At 41.4% G+C, this 17,720-nt stretch overlaps 1 protein-coding gene across 12 annotated transcripts in view; it reads right to left on the reverse strand.

Annotated features, from left to right (window-relative positions):
- Positions 1 to 375: 375 nt before the first annotated feature.
- The window catches only part of Shroom2 (shroom family member 2), a 185,609-nt gene continuing 168,264 nt past the window's right edge, over positions 376 to 17,720 (reverse strand). For 4 of the 12 annotated variants that reach the window (XM_031369741.1, XM_031369712.1, XM_031369764.1 and 1 more), the window contains 5 exons: positions 16,049 to 16,240; positions 11,801 to 12,346; positions 10,093 to 10,255; positions 4,987 to 5,259; positions 376 to 3,435 (listed from right to left, as the gene is read on the reverse strand). In XM_031369741.1, the coding sequence (XP_031225601.1) occupies positions 3,169 to 3,435; positions 4,987 to 5,259; positions 10,093 to 10,255; positions 11,801 to 12,346; positions 16,049 to 16,240 (1,441 nt within the window). In that variant the 3' untranslated portion in view covers positions 376 to 3,168. Of the gene's footprint in view, positions 3,436 to 4,986; positions 5,260 to 10,092; positions 10,256 to 11,800; positions 12,347 to 16,048; positions 16,259 to 17,720 lie in introns of all 12 variants that reach the window. The other 8 variants (XM_031369731.1, XM_031369703.1, XM_031369773.1 and 5 more) reach the window with 2 other exon arrangements.

The following is a 17,720-nucleotide window of genomic DNA, read 5'->3' on the forward strand; positions in this document are numbered from 1 at the left end:
ATGTGCCCAGTAAGGTGAAAGAGAAAGCTGTGAGATTTAAGCCAGATTGCAAGAGATCAGTAGAATGGACAGGCCATGGCCATGAGGGAGACTAAAAAGATCAGAATGGCTGCTCAGAAAGTAGTAGTACAAAGGACAACGTCATTAAAAAAATAGCATTGTAGTAGGTATGTTAATGCACTTAAGATTTTAATCTTTGATTGAGTACACTAAAATGAGTATGTTGCTCATTTTAGTTTGTTTTTAACTACCAGGAAACCGTTTCTACACATTAATTGCCACCACTGATTTTAGTTGGGTCACAGAATTATGATATATGTGGTAAGTGGTCACACTGTTGACATAGAAAGGAAAAAATACACAGCAGTCTGCATCAAGCTAAATCACAAGAATTTTATTTACCATGCCCCTTTAGAGATGTGTCTGGCACCAGTGTACAGAAGGCACTGTGGGTCCAGCTGTGTACCACTGTAAGGACTGGGATTGCAGGTGTTCACTACAGTGCCTGGCTTAGGATATTTTCTGGAGGAGGAATGCTATTATTTGAACTCACGGCACCATGCTTATACCCTTTTCCCATGGGCTACATGACCAGCACTGGTATTTTTATTCTTTTTGCAAAGCTATATAGTAGGAAATAAAGACATTCTTTTTTCATTTGAAGAGACACTATTTATTTTGTTAAAGTCAAGCAAGAGGATCTGTTGATAAGTGGTAAGCATCGAGCATGAATGTGCATATTTGTCAGGGCAGAGTTCAGAGTAAAGCCACAAAAGTTGACCACAAGCAAGGTCAATATATGTACAGAGAGTTCCATAGCTGTGCCCATGCCCACGCCTATGCATGCCAAGGACCAACCATTAGCACCAGATTGTTTCTTATGCAGTAATATCACAAGTCATAGACATATGTACATGGACTCTCTGGAATTCTTGGGCCCCTGCTAATCAGATATGGAACAGGCAAGCAGGGAATGGATAGGGAGGTCATAATTGTTATGTGTTTTATTACAAGCATGCTAGAACACTACATATTGTTTCCCATAACAGACAATCTTGAAGCAACATGAAAAAGCAGGTTACAGACAAAATTCCATTACTCACATGTTACACACATATCATTAAAATGTTCACAACACTGTATTTGGGGGTAAAGAACCACAGGTAAATAGCTTGGTGTAAATTAAAAACAAAATAGTCTGCAATTCCTTGGAAAGTTTGTGGAGAGCCAGCATCGTGTTTTCTGACATGACCCACATTCACAGCAAGGGATGATCAAGTGGAAGGACAAAGAGGCTGCAGTGGCAGATCAGAGACTTCAAAAAGTAGAGTAGCTTCATTTAATAGGAATCAACACTTTTGCAAAGATTTTCTTTTGGCTGACAGTGATAGGCTGTCAGCCATGCTATCTGTGGTCTGCAGTACAGAAGCTCGCCCATCTTGACTCAGCTGTATGGAGGAAACTATATCATCTTCACCAGAGCTTATGCTGTCAACATCTGTTCCTCTGGCTCAAGAAGCATGGATTCTGATCCTTTAAGACAACTGTGTGTGGGAGTGTGAACACATGCACATACACGTGGATATAAGTGTGCGTGTGTATTTTGGAGAAGGTGTGGCTACTGCTAAGAGAGGGAAATCTTTGTATCTGCTGCAGTCTCAGGGGAACATATGAATTAAATAATCCCTTGATAGAACAAAGACTAGTGATGCCTAAATATCAAGTCACCAGGGGGACTTGCTCATCACTTACCATGCATTTAGTTACATAAACACCTTTTGAACTACACCAAATCTACACACATTTAACATAAGTAAGTTATACACGCCATTGGTAGCTGAACATTTTTCATGTGTTTATCTGCCATACATACAACCTCTTTGGTGAAGTGTCTAGTCAAGTCTTTTGCCCACTCTTTTTCAAATAATTTCTACTGTTGGGTGTTGGAAGTTCTTTATACAAATCCTTTATCAGAAAGATGTATGAAGCCACGAAGTAGGATAAGCTGCTAAACCCAGAACTCAGGAAGTGGAGGCAGGAGGATCAGAAGTTCAAGGTCATTGGACTATATAGAGAGTTTGAAGCCAATCTGGGTTAGACTCTTCTAAAACAAACAAATAACAGCAAAAACAAAATGAGCAACAAGTCAGACAGATGATTTACAAATGTCTTTTCCCAATCTCTGTCCTGTCAACTGGAAATGAACAGGATGCCAGTGTAGCTTTAATGAGTAACATTCTATTTGTCATCTTGCCATTTGAACTGTTAAGAACAAAACTCTTGTTTCAAATGTAACCACTAGTCACTCCACAGGACCTCTGACCATTGGATGGAGTCTTAAGTCTTAAGGTACATGGCATGTGGCCCATGGTAACATAAAAAAAGGTAAGCCACTGATTACCATTAAAGATCATGTACACAAACAAATTAGTGTTCTGGGGAAGGAAACTTCAAAATATTCTATTGGTCTCAGGAAATAAAGAGCAAGCAATAACATTATTAGTAGATACACTTTTAAGCAATTAATATCACTTGGCTAGAAATTATTTAAGATGTGACAAGGATACTAATATCTGTTTAGGGTGTTTCAAAACATGCACACAAGTTAGGTGATAATTTTAATCTTGGAATGAATGAATCCAATATGTATGTTGTTCATTAGTTAGTTTTTAACTACTAGGAAACTGTCCATGTTTTCCATACATCAATAAATTATCATCACTGATTTTTACTGCATCAGAGAATATCATGATGACAGAATGATGAATTCTCACATTGTTAAAATGAACAAGGACAGAACACACAGCAGCCCATGCCAGGCTAAATCACAAGGGTCTTTCCTCTCATGCACTGTTTTTTGGCATCTACACACACAAGGGAGGAACAATGGTGCTACTGCTGCAAAGGAGGCCTAGGGAACTCTTGTTGACTAGCAAAGCCTGGAATTCTGTGAAATCACATGTAATACAAAACTATGCTCAGCAAACCAACAGAAATGAAAATCATAAATAAATCATCACATACTAGCAGGACATTATTGCTTTTTACTAGCCTTGTGGCTCCAGAGTGTGTCTCTCCAGAGGTGGGCAAATAGGCTTGTGTTCACTCTTGTAGTCCCAGGTATTAATCTTCAAAGCTCGGTGTCCACCTTCTGCAGGATTGTGCCTCTCATTTGCTTCTCTCAGGCTGCAGGCTGTCAAACAAACATTTGAGCTGCTCTTCACCCAGGTGGATTTTATCTTCCAGCTCTCGATGCTCAATGATGAGGGCTGACTTCATCTTCACAAAGTGCTCATAGTCAGCCAGGTTCTCCTCACTAAGGTAGGTGGCCAGGATGTCGAACACAATGCGCTCACGACGGTCCAGGTTCTCTTTAAGCTCCTTAGCATCTTCATGCTGCTGAGTTAGGACTCTCTGTTTCTCCAACAGTGACTGCTATTAAGGGGGAGGGAGACAGAAAGTTCAGTTGAGGCAGGACTAAAGCAGAGACTGGCTAACCCCTTAAAAGCCCTGCAGCTTTTGGAAACATCTATGCATGGAAACCTTGAAGCCACATGGGATCCTCATAGGAGTGACTAGGATGTGGTCTACATGCAACTGTGGCTAGCTTCTCTATAGTTCTTCCTTCCATGACCCTCCCAAAAGCCACTCATAGGCCCTTTCTCAGTTTCCTTTCTATGTCTGTACCTTCTTCTTTCCCCCTTGTGCCTTAAAATCAGGAAGAAACTACAAAGTTCTGACATGCTTCAAAGGGGCAAAGGACTTTGGGCACCTGTTAGTTCCAAAATCGAAAAGGGGGAATACTATGATAAAGGTGAGCCTAGGGACACAGGCTTGTAATATCAGCTACTCAGGAGGCTGGGAAGAAAGCAAAAATAAGATTGAGGCTATAACTCTTTGGTAGAGAGTTTTCCTAGTCTAAGTGAGACCATGGGTTCAATCTCTAGAAAGAGAGGGAGAGGAGGAAAGAGAGAATCATAAATACACCGAGACTAAGATTGATTCTAGAGAAGAATTAAACTCTTTGACAGGTGCTACAAAGACAAAGAAAGGAACAGAAAAGCAAGACACAGAGGACAGAACTGCTGGGAGGTTTGTAGTGGAACAGGCCTTAACTCCTTACCATGTCCTATTTGAGTCGGTGAGAGGAGGTGGGGGGTGGGGGTACAGTGTCCTGCTTGGAGGTGAGGGACAGACAACCATATCTCTAACACATAAAACTCATAATCACTGAATGCACACATCCAATAGATGCCCTACCAACTCCAAGATGAAGGAAGCTAAGAAAGGAAGAGATGAACACATTCAATGTCTTTACATAGAGACTGGCAGAAAGAGGTCAGGAAAGAAGGGTTGTTACCTGTTACTAAATGTGGCCTGAACCAGAACCTCTTTTTGGCATGCCCATGACCACGCAAACTTTGAAGAGCACCTTGTTTGTCAAGCTTAAGACAAACCAATAAGATAATTTCATGGAAAGAGGACAGAGAAGGCTGACTTACTCCAGTCAGAAGATAAGCAGACATTAACTGGCTCTATAAATGTGTTTCAGGCTGTTGAAACAACATAGGTGCCTGAAGGCTTCTGGGATAGTGGTAGGAGAGTACAGTAGGTATTTTCTTAATAAGGATGTTAAGTTCCATAATATGCAAAGAATGAAGAGTTTGACTAAAATAAAACCTATGAAATAAAGCCAGAAAGGAAGATACTTCTCTTCTTTTGAGTACAAGAAAACTGAGGGTACACATGGTGGTACATGCTTATAATGCCCCTGACTCCCTGCATTTACTTAGCTTGTTCTGTCATTTGAAAGGAAACCAAGAGAATGGACCAAGAGAATGTATCAGGGTACCATGCTCTAAAGAGTACACAGGTCATGCACAGATAGTATGAGGCTTCTAAGAGCTGACTTTCTTAGAATCTTGAGAGCCTCTCTGAAGGATTCTCAACACTTCCCATTTCCCAGATAGATGTGTCTGCATGTACCCGATCTCCAGGAGAAGGATTGTCATCTAAATTATTAAGGGCATTTTCCACACGGGCCAGGCGTCCTGACAGTGACAGTAGGAGGTTCACCACTTTGTCCAGGTCCCCAATGAACATCCGGAACTTGTCAAACTCATTGGGCTTGCAGACATCTTTCACAATGGCTTCCACCTCATCCCCAAGAGCATTGTTGGCTTGGATGTCCTCCAGTAGGCTCTCACGTGCTTCCCGGAGCACCTGCAGCTTGCGGCTGATACTGTCGATGAGCTCTTGCTGTAGGGAACAGGGAGGCATGGGGACACTTGTTAGGATGATCCCTAGCTGCTGCCCAAAGTAAGTGTATGCAACCTGGGTAGAATTCAGCCAGATTGGGTGTGTTAGTCTTTGCATCATCAAATAATGGGGTGTTTTGTAAGAGAAGGCCTCCTGGTTAAATATAAGCTTCCTTGTTTATATAAGCAAAAGAGGTAGGCCAACAGATAAAGGTGCTTGTTGCCAAGTCTGATGACTTGAGCTCCATTCTCACACCAATTGTACTCTAACCATCATACATGTGCTGTGGTATGTGGATGCATACCCCCCCAAATATACAAAAATGTTAAGAGAAATTATATTTACTGAATATATAAACTCTGATGTATATATATAAATATATTAAAAAAACAAAAGAGGGCTGGTGTATAAGGTCAGGGATAAGGGTTTGCCTCATATCTAAGAGGTCTTCGGTTCCATGCTCAACACCATTAAAATAAACAAACAAGCCGGGCAGTGGTGGTACAAAGCTTTAATCCCAACACACAGGAGGTAGAGTCAGGCAGATCTCTGAGTTTGAGGCCAGCCTGGTCTACAGAGTGAGTTCCAGGACAGCCAGGACAACACAGAGAAACCCTGTCACAAAGAAGGAAAGGGAAAGGGAAAGAGAAGGGGAAAGGGAAAGAGAAAGAGAAAGGGAAAGGGAAAGGAAAGGAAAGGAAAGGAAAGGAAAGGAAAGGAAAGGAAAGGAAAGGAAAAAGGACACAAAGTTTGACAGTTAATCTTGATTGCCAACTTGACTGGATTAAAACCTGTTAGCAGAGTCGTGAAGTACAGGTCATCTCTACAAGGATGATTTCAGAGACAATTAGATCTTGGAGCTCTAACCAAATTAATGGTTTTATCCATCTACCGTTTCAGAATTTGAAAAATCTATTGGAAGGTGGTGGAACTGTGCAAAGTGGAGCCTGGTTGGAGGACTGACACAGTGGACACGATCTGAGGTGCTGCAGCTTGTTCTTCCTGTTGCTATTTTGTTCTATGTCTTAGCTGTGAGCTCAACAGCTCTGCTCCACCATGTCATATCTATTATTAGAGTATTCAGTCTATGAAACCATAGTTAACAAGCAGCTGTCCTTCTCTGAAGTTGTCTGTCAAGTATCTCATCACAAAAAGGTAAAAGTAACATATGTAAAGGAATGTCAGTGACATTCTGAGACATCTTTCAGTGTAATCTACTACCTTTGATCTGACCAGAATACAAATAAGTTACTATGGAAAATTATATGTACTATAAACCATTCCAACTTTCACTTTTTTACAGTGCTGGTGATATAACTCTGGACCTTTATTCATCCTAGGCATGCATCACTAAAATATATAGACCTATTATTTTAACCATTGATACGTGTGTGGTAATGTGGAATTTAGCACATTCATACTGCTGAACAGCCACAACCAGGCATTTGTTTCTAGAACCCTATCTTCTTCAGACAGACCAGTAAACAATAACACTGTAGCCCACCTGCTACACAAGCCATTTAAAGCTATGGCTCTCACACTATGGGTTGTGACTCCTTGGGGGCGGGGGGGTAGAATACCTTTTTCACAAGGGTTGCCTAAGACCATTGGAAAACACAGATATTTACATTATGGTTCCTAACAGTAGTAAAACTATAGTTATGAAATACCAATGAAAATAATTTTAGGGTTGAGGGTAACCATAACATGAGGAACTGTATGAAGGCATTAGGAAGGTTGATAACCACTGAGTAAAAGAGTAAGTTTTATTTATTATTATTTTTATTTTTTGTGTATAGTCCTAGGGATCAAACCTAGGACCTCTTACATGTTAGGCATGTATTCTGTCACTGAGCTATATCCCTAACCTTAAAGGACTAATTTTGTTTCTGGTGTTTTATTGTTACTGTGTTGAGATAGTCTTTCTGTATAGTCCAGGGTGGCCTACAATTTATGGTCCTCCTGCTTCAACCTCAATGCTAGGATCATGGGTGTACCCTGACTCCACTGTATGTGTATATGATGTGCATGTATGTATGGGAAGGCCAGAGGTTGACATGAGTGTCACTCTTTGTTTTTGTTTTTTTGTTTTGTTTTTCGAGACAGGGTTTCTCTGCTGTCCTGGAACTCACTCTGTAGACCAGGCTGGCCTCGAACTCAGAAATCCGCCTGCCTCTGCCTCCCAAGTGCTGGGATTAAAGGCGTGTGCCACCACCGCCTGGTGGAGTGTTACTCTTGATTGACATTTTATATTGAAGCAGGGTATCTCACTTGAAACCAGACAATGACGAATTGGCTATTCTAGCTAGTAGGCTTGCTCTGTGAAGTCTCTGTCTTTGTCTCCTAAGCACTGGAATTATAAGCAGACCGCCACACCCATTATATATTTATGTGTGTTCTGAACTCCAAGCCTCATGCTTCCATAGCAAGCATTTTACCCAAGAGCCATCTCTTTAGTCATCAAGCACTGATTTTCAAAGCGCAAAAGTAAAAATAAAATGAGGAGTTGGATATAGTTGTTCATGCCTGTCTAACAGAGGTGGCTGAGGCAGGAAGACTGTAAGAGATTTAAGACCAGCCTGGGCTACATACAAAGTACCAGGCCAGACAAGGCTATGTAGCAAGATTCTTTCTCAAAAACTAAAGTAAGTATAACAAATACAAATGTGTACAGCATACACAAAGAACCCCACCCATCATGCACACACACTTTTTTTTTGTTTTAATTAAAAGGAAGATTAGGATGCAGTTTATGGGTAGAGTACTTTCATCCCCAAAATGGGGTGGATGAATGGCCAAATTAATCTTTACTATCTAAAAATATAAGTCTGGCTGAGTGTGTTGTTGCAAGTATGTAATCTCAAGAACCAGCAGGAGGACAACAAGTTAGAGGCCAGTATGGACTACATAAGAAATTATAGGTCAGTCTGGGCTATATAACATGAGTCTGTGTCCAAAAATAAATAAAATATAATAAAAAATCTTCAAACTATGATTCACTGATACCCATTCACTGATACTGAAGTAGTTGCTTCTAGTGACACAGACAATGGTGGGTGAGATCACTTTTTAAATTGTTTTTGAGGGTGGCATTTCTGAGACAGATTTGCTATATAGCTCTGGATGGTGTACAAGCTGGCAATGTATTCCAGACTGATGCTAATCCTCTTCCTCCTGAATGCTAGGATTATAAATATGTGCTACCGTACCTTGATTTTAAAGATATTTTGATATTCTTTGTAGGATAGAGTGTTAGAGAAAGAATTCAGGGCCTAATACAAGCTAGGTAAGCATTCTCCCATTGGGCTATGTCCTTGGCCAGGGTATGCACTTCTAAATGCATTGCAATATGAAATAAAAAGGCCTAACTGCAAAGAAAGTAGTTCTTTATAAGTACAGTGTGGCCTAAATCAAAATGCTTCAAATTCTGGGACTTGTTTTATGAGGACAAAAACTAAAGATGTTGTTTTTAAAAATATGGACATGCAACTGGAATAAGATACATAATAATGGCCAGGCGGTAGTGGCGCATGTCTTTAATCCCAGCATTTGGGATTAAGATAAATAATACTCTAATTCAAAGTCTCTTGAGAGACTAAACACCCATCTCCAAATTTAATTCCCAGAATCCACTGAAATGATTTTTTTAATGTATAAATAGTTCATGGTATTCCCTCCCTAACATTTCTAAGGTAATTAAGATCAATCTATGCTATCTTTCAAATTTCCAGGTTGGTAGCAACAGAGATAACACTGTCCTTGCAGTGACTGTCATGGGTGTCACATAATGTGATCTTGCATTAATTTCCAACTTTCTTTCCTAGTTCATAAAGCTGAAGCCTTACCTTCTGTCGCTTCTCCCTAAGACCACCAAGCTCTTCCCACAGGGCATCTACACTTGACTCACTTTTCCCTCACACAGCACTCATTCTGGGGCTTGAGCTCTGGCACTGCTATGGGTCTCTACAATCAGACATTTCTCTCTATTCATTCACCCTGTTCCAACTGTCCGATACCTGACGTAAAATAACAAGGGTTGGCAAAGTTTTGCCATTAGGGGATAGAGAGGAGCTACTTTACTCCTTATAGGTTACATGGTCAGTGACAGTCAGTATGTAAACAAATGGATGTGGCTTGTTTCAATAAAACCTATTTCCAAAAGCAGTCAGAAAGGTAAGGTTTACTAAGTCTGTTAGACATCTTTTTGTTGTTGTTGTTGGTGGTGGCCTTACATAATTCCTGAGAACATAGGGACCCTTACAGAGGGCTCCTTTCTCTAGTCTGCCTACAGTTGGATCCTCTAGGGTTTTGTAGAAGGCTTAGAACAGAATTAAGCATGAACAGCTTATTCATGCCCATGTCTTCCGTGATAAGCAAGCACAAATGTCCTCAAGAGATGCTGTGCAAGGTTTCTGCTGAGGTGACAAATGAGTGGTCCTACTACCTTTCAGTGACCCAACATACAATTTTGAGGGAAGGGTTGTTTTTTTGTTTTTGTCTTTTTTTTTTTTTTTTTTTTTTTTTTTTTTTTTTTTTTTTTTTTAAAAAAAAAAGAAGGATCTCACTGTGAAGCCCAGGCTGGCCTTGAACTTACCCCGAAGCTTAGACTGCCTGCCTCAGTCTCCTGCCTCAGCCTTCTCAGTGCTGGGATTACAGGCATTAGTCACCATGCTCAGAAGGCAAGGAATTTTGTTTGTATAAAGGCAGATCTTGCTGTTTCTCCCAAGCTGGTCCAGAACTTCTGGCCTTAAATGATTCTCTTGCCTCAGCTACCTTAATAGCTGTGAGTTGGAGCTATTGAGCTGACATCAGACTTGAACTTCTCTTTCTTACCTTCTTAACAGAAAGGTCATGATCCAAGTCACCTGCTGAATACTCCTCAGGCTCCTGCAGGTCCTTCATCTTGATAAGCAGTTCTGCCTTGGGAGCCGAAGTACTGTAATAGGTAGAATTGGTGGCCAAGGACACAACTCCTGGCACACCTGGGTCTTGTTTCCTGAGTGAAGAGGCCAAAATTTTAATCAGCTGTAACACATGGACACTTTTTGAGCCTAATACTTAGGTTATAGCAAATGGCACTGAGAGAAGGACAAGAACCAGGGAAATGAGAAAAGAAGACTAAGCCCAAAATGTTTTCAAAAACAAAATAAAAAATGTTTCCTACTAATACAAGATTCATAGACTGTTATTCATTACTGCCATTGTTTTTCAGTAGTAAGTTAGAAACTGTAGACCATGCCATATTGGGCAAGTACTCTCATACCTAGTTGTATCTCCAACCCAGGCTAGGGTTTTAATTTTTAAAAACATGTGCGCACATGTGTGCTTGCACTTACGTATGTGTTGGGCTATCCTATGCTCTGCTGAATCTTGAAAACAACCCCTGGGTTCCAATATACTAGATACCAACTGCATACCCCCAGATATAGCAAATAAAAATGTCTTTAGACACTGTCATATGGTCACATGTCTTCTGTAGAAGCAAAATTGCTTTTCTTATCCCATCAGTGATTTGGATTATATTCAAGGCTGTACACATTCTAGGTAAATACTTTACCTCTGAGGTGCATCCTCAGCCCCTAGGTAACTGAAATTTAAACACACAAAAAAACATCTCTAATGAAAGAAAATGCTGTTCAATTAGAGGCAGACTTTGTAATGTGCTTCAAAAGTAGGTGAAAGGCAGGTAGACAAGACACACAGATTAAATATATGTAACGATTACATGATAGCTGTATAGACTAACCTAAGATAAACAGCAAAATGTGGTAGCACATATGTGCAACATTAGCTCTTAGGAATCTAAGAGCAGGAAGATTTTGAGTTCAAAGTCACTCCAGTTAATTTGTCTCAAAACAAAATAAAATGGGTGTGGCTTGTGACTTAGTGATGACAAATTTACTTAGTATATAAGAGGATCTGGGTTCTATTTCAACATTATCAAGAAAGGGATGAGAGGGAGATAGGCAGGTGTGGTGGTAGATCCTATAAATCTAGCATTCCAGAAGCTAAGGCAGCAGGATCAAGTTTAAGGGAGCCCAAGCTTCTTAGATAGATTCTACTTCAAAAACAAATGCATGGACAGGTACATCATATGCATATTAAATACAGAGATTAGATGATAGACAAAAGACAGGTGATGGGGTGGAAAGTTAGCTCATATCAGTAGACGGGCTGTTTCATACACTATAAGATCTTTAGTAGTACCTACTGTGTTTCCACTAGATGGCAGGAGTGCCCCATTCTCCAGAATGATAGACAAGCCTGAAGAGGATTTGTGGGTACTACCATAATCATGTCAGCTGAAAGTTAAGGACATTTGTTGCAGTGGGCATAATCTTGCCTCTGCTAAATCCAGGTATGGTAATTTTAAACCTTACCAAACAGTGCTGTTTGAGGACCCCAAGGAAAACTATCACCTCTCCACAGAAGCAATCATGAATATCAATACACACCTAAGTCCCTTCTTTCACTTCTAAGCCGAGATAACATAAGATAGGGACAGAGAAACAAGCAGCTATGGTATGTGCCATCTACTTACTTGTCCTCTGTGACTCTGGGTGAGGGAACTTTGGGGAGCAGCTTCCTCCGCTGCTGAGCTTCCTCTAGGAGGTACTCATCTTTGGGAAAAATCCCCTCCATCAGATCCATGGTAGTTTTGATCTTCACGCTGGGGTCTAGGATGTCAGCCAAGGACTTGTCCTTTCCCACAATCTCCCTGGCTAATTCTTCAGACTTCAAGTCATCCATGGTCTTCTCCTTGGCCTTCCCATAGTTGAGTAAGGGAGGGGAGGAACAGCTATCTCTGACAGGAGGTGCAGGGGTACTGGGTGGCTGGGGCTCTGGAGGGCGGGCTCTATGAGGGGCTTCCACCTCCTGTCGTGTGTACACACAGAATCTGGAGTAGCACTGCTCTGATGTACTCAGTGTCTTGATCTGATCCCTCTCCAGCCCACTGGGCAGTGGGGGCAGCTCGGCTGGACATGCGAGACTCTGGCGGCTCTCCTTCTCGGGCTGACTTTCTGAGTGCACGATTTTTATGGGCACCATCTTCACAGTGGTATTATTGTCCATCACCCGCTCGATTCTGCAAAGACAAGGCCTGTCCTTTGAAATCTTGACATGTACAGATTTCCACCCACAACTCACACAGGGACTCTAACACAAAGACCCACTGTCAACAAGACAAATAGAAAGACAAGGCAGAGGTTGAAAAGTGTCCTCATCTGACCCCTCATGGTCTCTGGATGCCTACCAGTCCAATTCAAACTCTGCCACACACCTGGATGAAGAGATCCTGAATGACATGAGACCTGTTTAATATTCACTTTTGTTTTCTTATGAAAATAGGCATTGAACTCCTAAGGGCTTTCACTGGGAAGACAAATGCTTTATTGCATGAGCTATGGCTATACTTTGATTTCTTGTTTTTATTCTGAGGGCAATATAAATGCATCAAGTACCATTCATTAATTCTCCCTTTGTAGGAAAAATCATCAGTGGACAGAATTACCACAAACCTAAAAGTAGGTTGTTGCAAACCAGCAGGTATGTGGGTATTCCTCCATATCCCTAAAATACATATTGAGAGTTGCTGTGTTTAGAATTATTGCTGAGCACCTCCACCCATGGGTTCTACTCTGGGGCTTTGTCATGTATTCCATGTGTCTCCCCCACATATTGATACCTAAAGCCACCCTGTGAGGGATACCATGCAGTATACTTACTAGTTCTGTATTAGTTTCAGTGATCCACCCAGGGCAAACAGTTTAAAAACTACAAGTTTCCAGCTGGGCATAGTAACCCACACCTGTAATCCTAGCACTAGGGAGGCTGAGGCTGGAGGAGTGCTGAATTTCTGGCCAGTCTGTGATAAGTAGCAAATGAAGTGAAAGGAAGAAAGGAAGGGAGGGAGGGAGGGAGGGAGGGGGAAGGAAGAAAGAAAAAGAAAGAAAGGAAGGAAGAAAGGAAAGAAGGAAGGAAGGAAGGAAGGAAAAAGAGGGGGAGAGGGAGAGGGGAGAAGGAAGGAAGAGAGGGGTAAAGGAGGAGGGGGAGGGGGAGAGGGAGAGGGAGAACCAGCCAGTATTCACTGGGACAATAAGTAATGTCCTAGATTCACACAGGTCTTGAGCCCCAGTATAAGACACTGTTTCACTATGAAGTCCATTGTGTTCACTGTAGTTCTAGTGACTTAAGAAGCTATAGCACCCTAAGATGACTGGCATGAGAAAATGTTATACAGTTTGTCTACCACACATGTCATCTTACTGCTTTTCCTACTGGTGTGAAAAAAACATGTATATGTATCCAAATTCCTAGGTTGATTGGTTTTTTTTGAGACAGGGTCTCACTATGTAGACCAAGCTGGCATCAAACTCAGAGAGATCTGTCAGCCTTTCCTCCTGATGTCTTGAAAACTGAGACTAATGAATAGTATTAGTGTCTTTATTAAAGAACAGTAGAGAACTTCCTGCCTCCTCTACCATGTGAGCACACAGCAAGAAGGTGCCATCTATGAAGCACTTTTCTGAATCTGCCACACCTTCTTGACCTTGGTCTTCTAGTCTCTAGAAACAGGAACAAGCCATGTCTGTTGTTTCTAACCTACTCAGCCTGTGGGGTTTTATTAAAGCAGAAACTACTAGACTAGAGCATTTTCTCTCCAGATCCCTGTTAGCACTGTTAATGCTACCAATCGAAAGATGACTAAATGATATTATTTAAGACATAAAACACAGCTGAGGCACACACATAAAGCTGTGGATTCAACACAGTCACTGGAGACTCTGCTAGTTGGCATTTTTGTTAGCTTCACACAAGCTAGAGTCCTCTGGGACGAGGGAACCTCAACTGGAAAATGCCTTCATCAGACTGGCCTATAGACAAGTCTAGAGCATTTTCATGATTAATGATTGATATGCCCCCCCCCTTTGGCAGGAGGTCCTGGGTTGTATAATGAAGGATGCTGAGTATACCTTGGGGAGCAAGCCAATAGCAGTGGTTCTCCCTCCAAGGGCTCCTGCTTCAGTTTCTGCTCTGACTTCCTTTATTAATGGTGGACTGTAAGCTGTGAGGGGAAAGTGACCCTTTCATTCCCAAGTAGCTATTGGTCATGGTGTATATCATAGCAGTAGAAACCTAAGACAGAGATGTAATAACAATAACTGATGTCTTTTCTAAACATAATTCTTATTGTTGAGAATTTCATACATACTTATGTTTTCATTAAATCCATCCCCCATTCCTCCACTATTCCTTCTCAATTTTATGTTTTGTTTTGTCTTGTAAAAACACTGAATTCACTTGGTGCTGTTAGTATGTGCATAGTTGCAGGACTATCTATTAGAGCATGGGTAGTCTTTCAGGGGCCACATCTTGAAAGGAAACTGACTCTCCCTCTCCCAGCAGCCACTGATTGGCAACAGCTTCTCAGATAGGGGATGAGACTCTGTGCTTCCATTTATGCTGGGATTTGTCTGGCTTGATCTTGTGCATGCAGTCAAAGGCACTGTGAGCTCATGTGCACAGCTGCCCTGTCTTCTCTGGAAATCAGTTTCATTACAGTCATTTACTACCTCTGCTATTCTTCCACTTTGGGAAGAGGAGGTGTGATATCGATATTCCATTTAGGGTTGAAAACTTAGAAGTTTCATATTTTCTGCATGTTTAAAAGTTATGGATCACTGTGTTAATTACTACCTATTACAAAAGAAGCTTTTCTGATGAGGGTTAAGAGATGTAGCAACCTATGGGCATAAAGACAAGTACTTAAGGGAGGGTTTAATGCTATGTCCACATAGCAGAATGATAGTAGTTAGTTCTCTCCTACAGTCTCTGCACTGTTAACAGTAGGAGACATAAGTTACATTTTGTGAAACAGGTCTTAAAACCTTCCTTAACATTCCTGTCACTATTGCATGAGTACGTATATCTCACCAGTTCATTATTATAATTCCCAGAGTTAAAAGCTGGGTAAGGCTGTTAATTACTCCCCTAGTATCATCCATAATACTTTCTTGTACTATGAAAGCTAGCTAGTGGGAATGAAGTTTTAATGTCTTTTCTCCATGTTTTATGACTCAAGTATGTGGGTGTCTTCTACAATAGGCAATAGGCATGCAAGTTCTGGAAGGTAACCAAGAGCAATGACAATAACCTATTATGGTTAGGGTCTGTGAGACCTCACTGACCAATAACTTGAAAAGAGGTAACCCATTGACACTTAGCCTTTTATCTGAGTTATTCCAGATTTTAAAGGGGGTAGGTTGAGAAGTTAAGGATATAGCTAATTGACTGAGTCCTTGGCTATTTTAGCACATTGGATGTTAGAGGAAATAGGATAAGGAGTTCAAAGAAATGTTAAGTTACATAGACAGCCTAGGCTACATATTCGGTTCAACACCAATCCAGGTTATACATCAAGAGCCTGCCTCAAAAAAAATAAACAAAAAACAAAAAAAGTGAAGGAGTATTTTAAAGACTACAAAAATACTGGACATTACTCAACTTTACCTAAATATCTTATATTTAGGCTAAACCTGATTTTGATCACTGGCAAAACATGCATAGTTGGCATGTATCAGAGAGGAAGACAAATGAAATGCATTAAGTTCAAAGGGGATCATGATGTCACTAAATCACAACTGGTCATTTGAGCCGTGTCTCATTCTCCACACAATTTTCCATGACCAAGTTTTACCCCAGTGTCTAAAGCTGCATCAAGGCTCCAGCAAGAAACACTCGAAGTCTACATGGGATAAATACATAGCATACTGTAATAAGACAATACCTTGCTGAGTTGTCTTCATGGATAAGCAGGGGAGGCTTGTCTGTCAGCTTCTGTGGGGCAAACTGAGGTGAAGGGGAGCGAGAAGTTTCCATGGCTGATGTCTGTAGGTGTTGACACTTGGAAGAGAACTGGGTTTCTGGTTGAATGAAAGTTGTGTCCTCATTCACATGCTGGCTGTCTTGCAGCTGGGCACTGCTGAGCACAGAGGAGCTGTGAGAAAGGGACAGTGGAATCACATATATACATCCATGGACTCAGTAAATGATGTTGGTAAGGACTTTTGGACAGCCTTGTGAAGGTGTGCTGCCGAGGCCCTAGTACTTCCTGGGTTCAAGATTAGGCAATGAGGGTCGCTTTAGGGTACAGGATCATGCTCATTGGCCACAAAGTGTGTTTCTGAGCAGGCAGGGGTGAAGGGGATCCTGAACATGGGGTCCTGAGTCACCAGTATGTACTCCTCTGAGTATGTATATTTTCAAGGTAGAGTCCCAGATTAGTCCAGGCCCTCCTGTGGAGCTCTGGGTCTTCCTGGGAGTGGGACAATTCAGGCAATATGGGATTGGCCTGTGAGTTCTGTTTCAGTAGGTCCTGCAATGTTCTCAGATTGACTTCCTAACACTAGGCATCAGCTTGTCTAGAAGATGATGGAATAAAAATTAGGCAAAAACTCCAAGTAGGATCTTTTCTCTTGGATCACTTTAAGGACTACACATTTTCTAACACCTGTGCCCACTGCCACTTGTGATCTGTAACACATGTTAAATGTTAGGCTATATGTGGAACATGTTATATATGGAATATGAGGCATTAATGACACATATACACAGATCTCCTATAGACATATGTATATACCAACTATATTTCTTTAATAACCCCCTAAAAATAAAATAAATAAATACCTAAAATAAATACCCTCCCTAAAAAAGAAAAATCATGTTTTGTAAAAATTGTAAGATCGAAATATATTTGGGACTATTTACTTCAAGTTGTAATATTTTTATATGGCATATGGGTAATGCTCATATACACAGGTATAGGCCTTTCTAATATGTGCTAAGAATCAATTCAGTCATAAAAACCTTAAAATTAGACATGCGAAATGAGAAAGACAACTGCCTATTTTGGAAGCAGCTATGACTTACAGAGTTTTCCCTTATATTATCATATCACATGAACATGTATATATACACATAGGCCTGCCCATGACACACATATAGAAGCTGGTCTGGATGTATGATTATTTATGCCATTATTAAAGCCTACGGGGGAGTAACTGGGACCAGCGGGAACAGGCACACAGGAACTCTGCCAGCAGAGTGGCTCTGGTTCCTTCCAGTTTCTCTGGGCTGGTGTTCTGAGCAGGCCTTGGGCACAAGCTCTGTAGCTAGTCCCACAACACCTAGAGGAAGCTCCACTCCCAGGTGCTCTGACACTCTCAGGATCAGAGGTGAAGAGGACACAACATCTGTCCCAACACCAGGAGTAACTGAGACCAGCGGGACCAGGCACACAGGAACTCTGCCAGCAGAGTGGCTTGGGTTCCTTCAGGGCTGGTGGCCTGAGCAGATCTTGGGCGCAGGTTCCGCACCCAGTCCCACAACACCCAGAGGAAGCTGCTGCATTCCCAGTTGCTCTAATAAGCCCAGGATCACAGGATCCCAGAATCACAGGA

Source organism: Mastomys coucha, chromosome X (genome assembly GCF_008632895.1).
Source record: "Mastomys coucha isolate ucsf_1 chromosome X, UCSF_Mcou_1, whole genome shotgun sequence".
NCBI classification, from domain to species: Eukaryota; Metazoa; Chordata; class Mammalia; order Rodentia; family Muridae; genus Mastomys; species Mastomys coucha.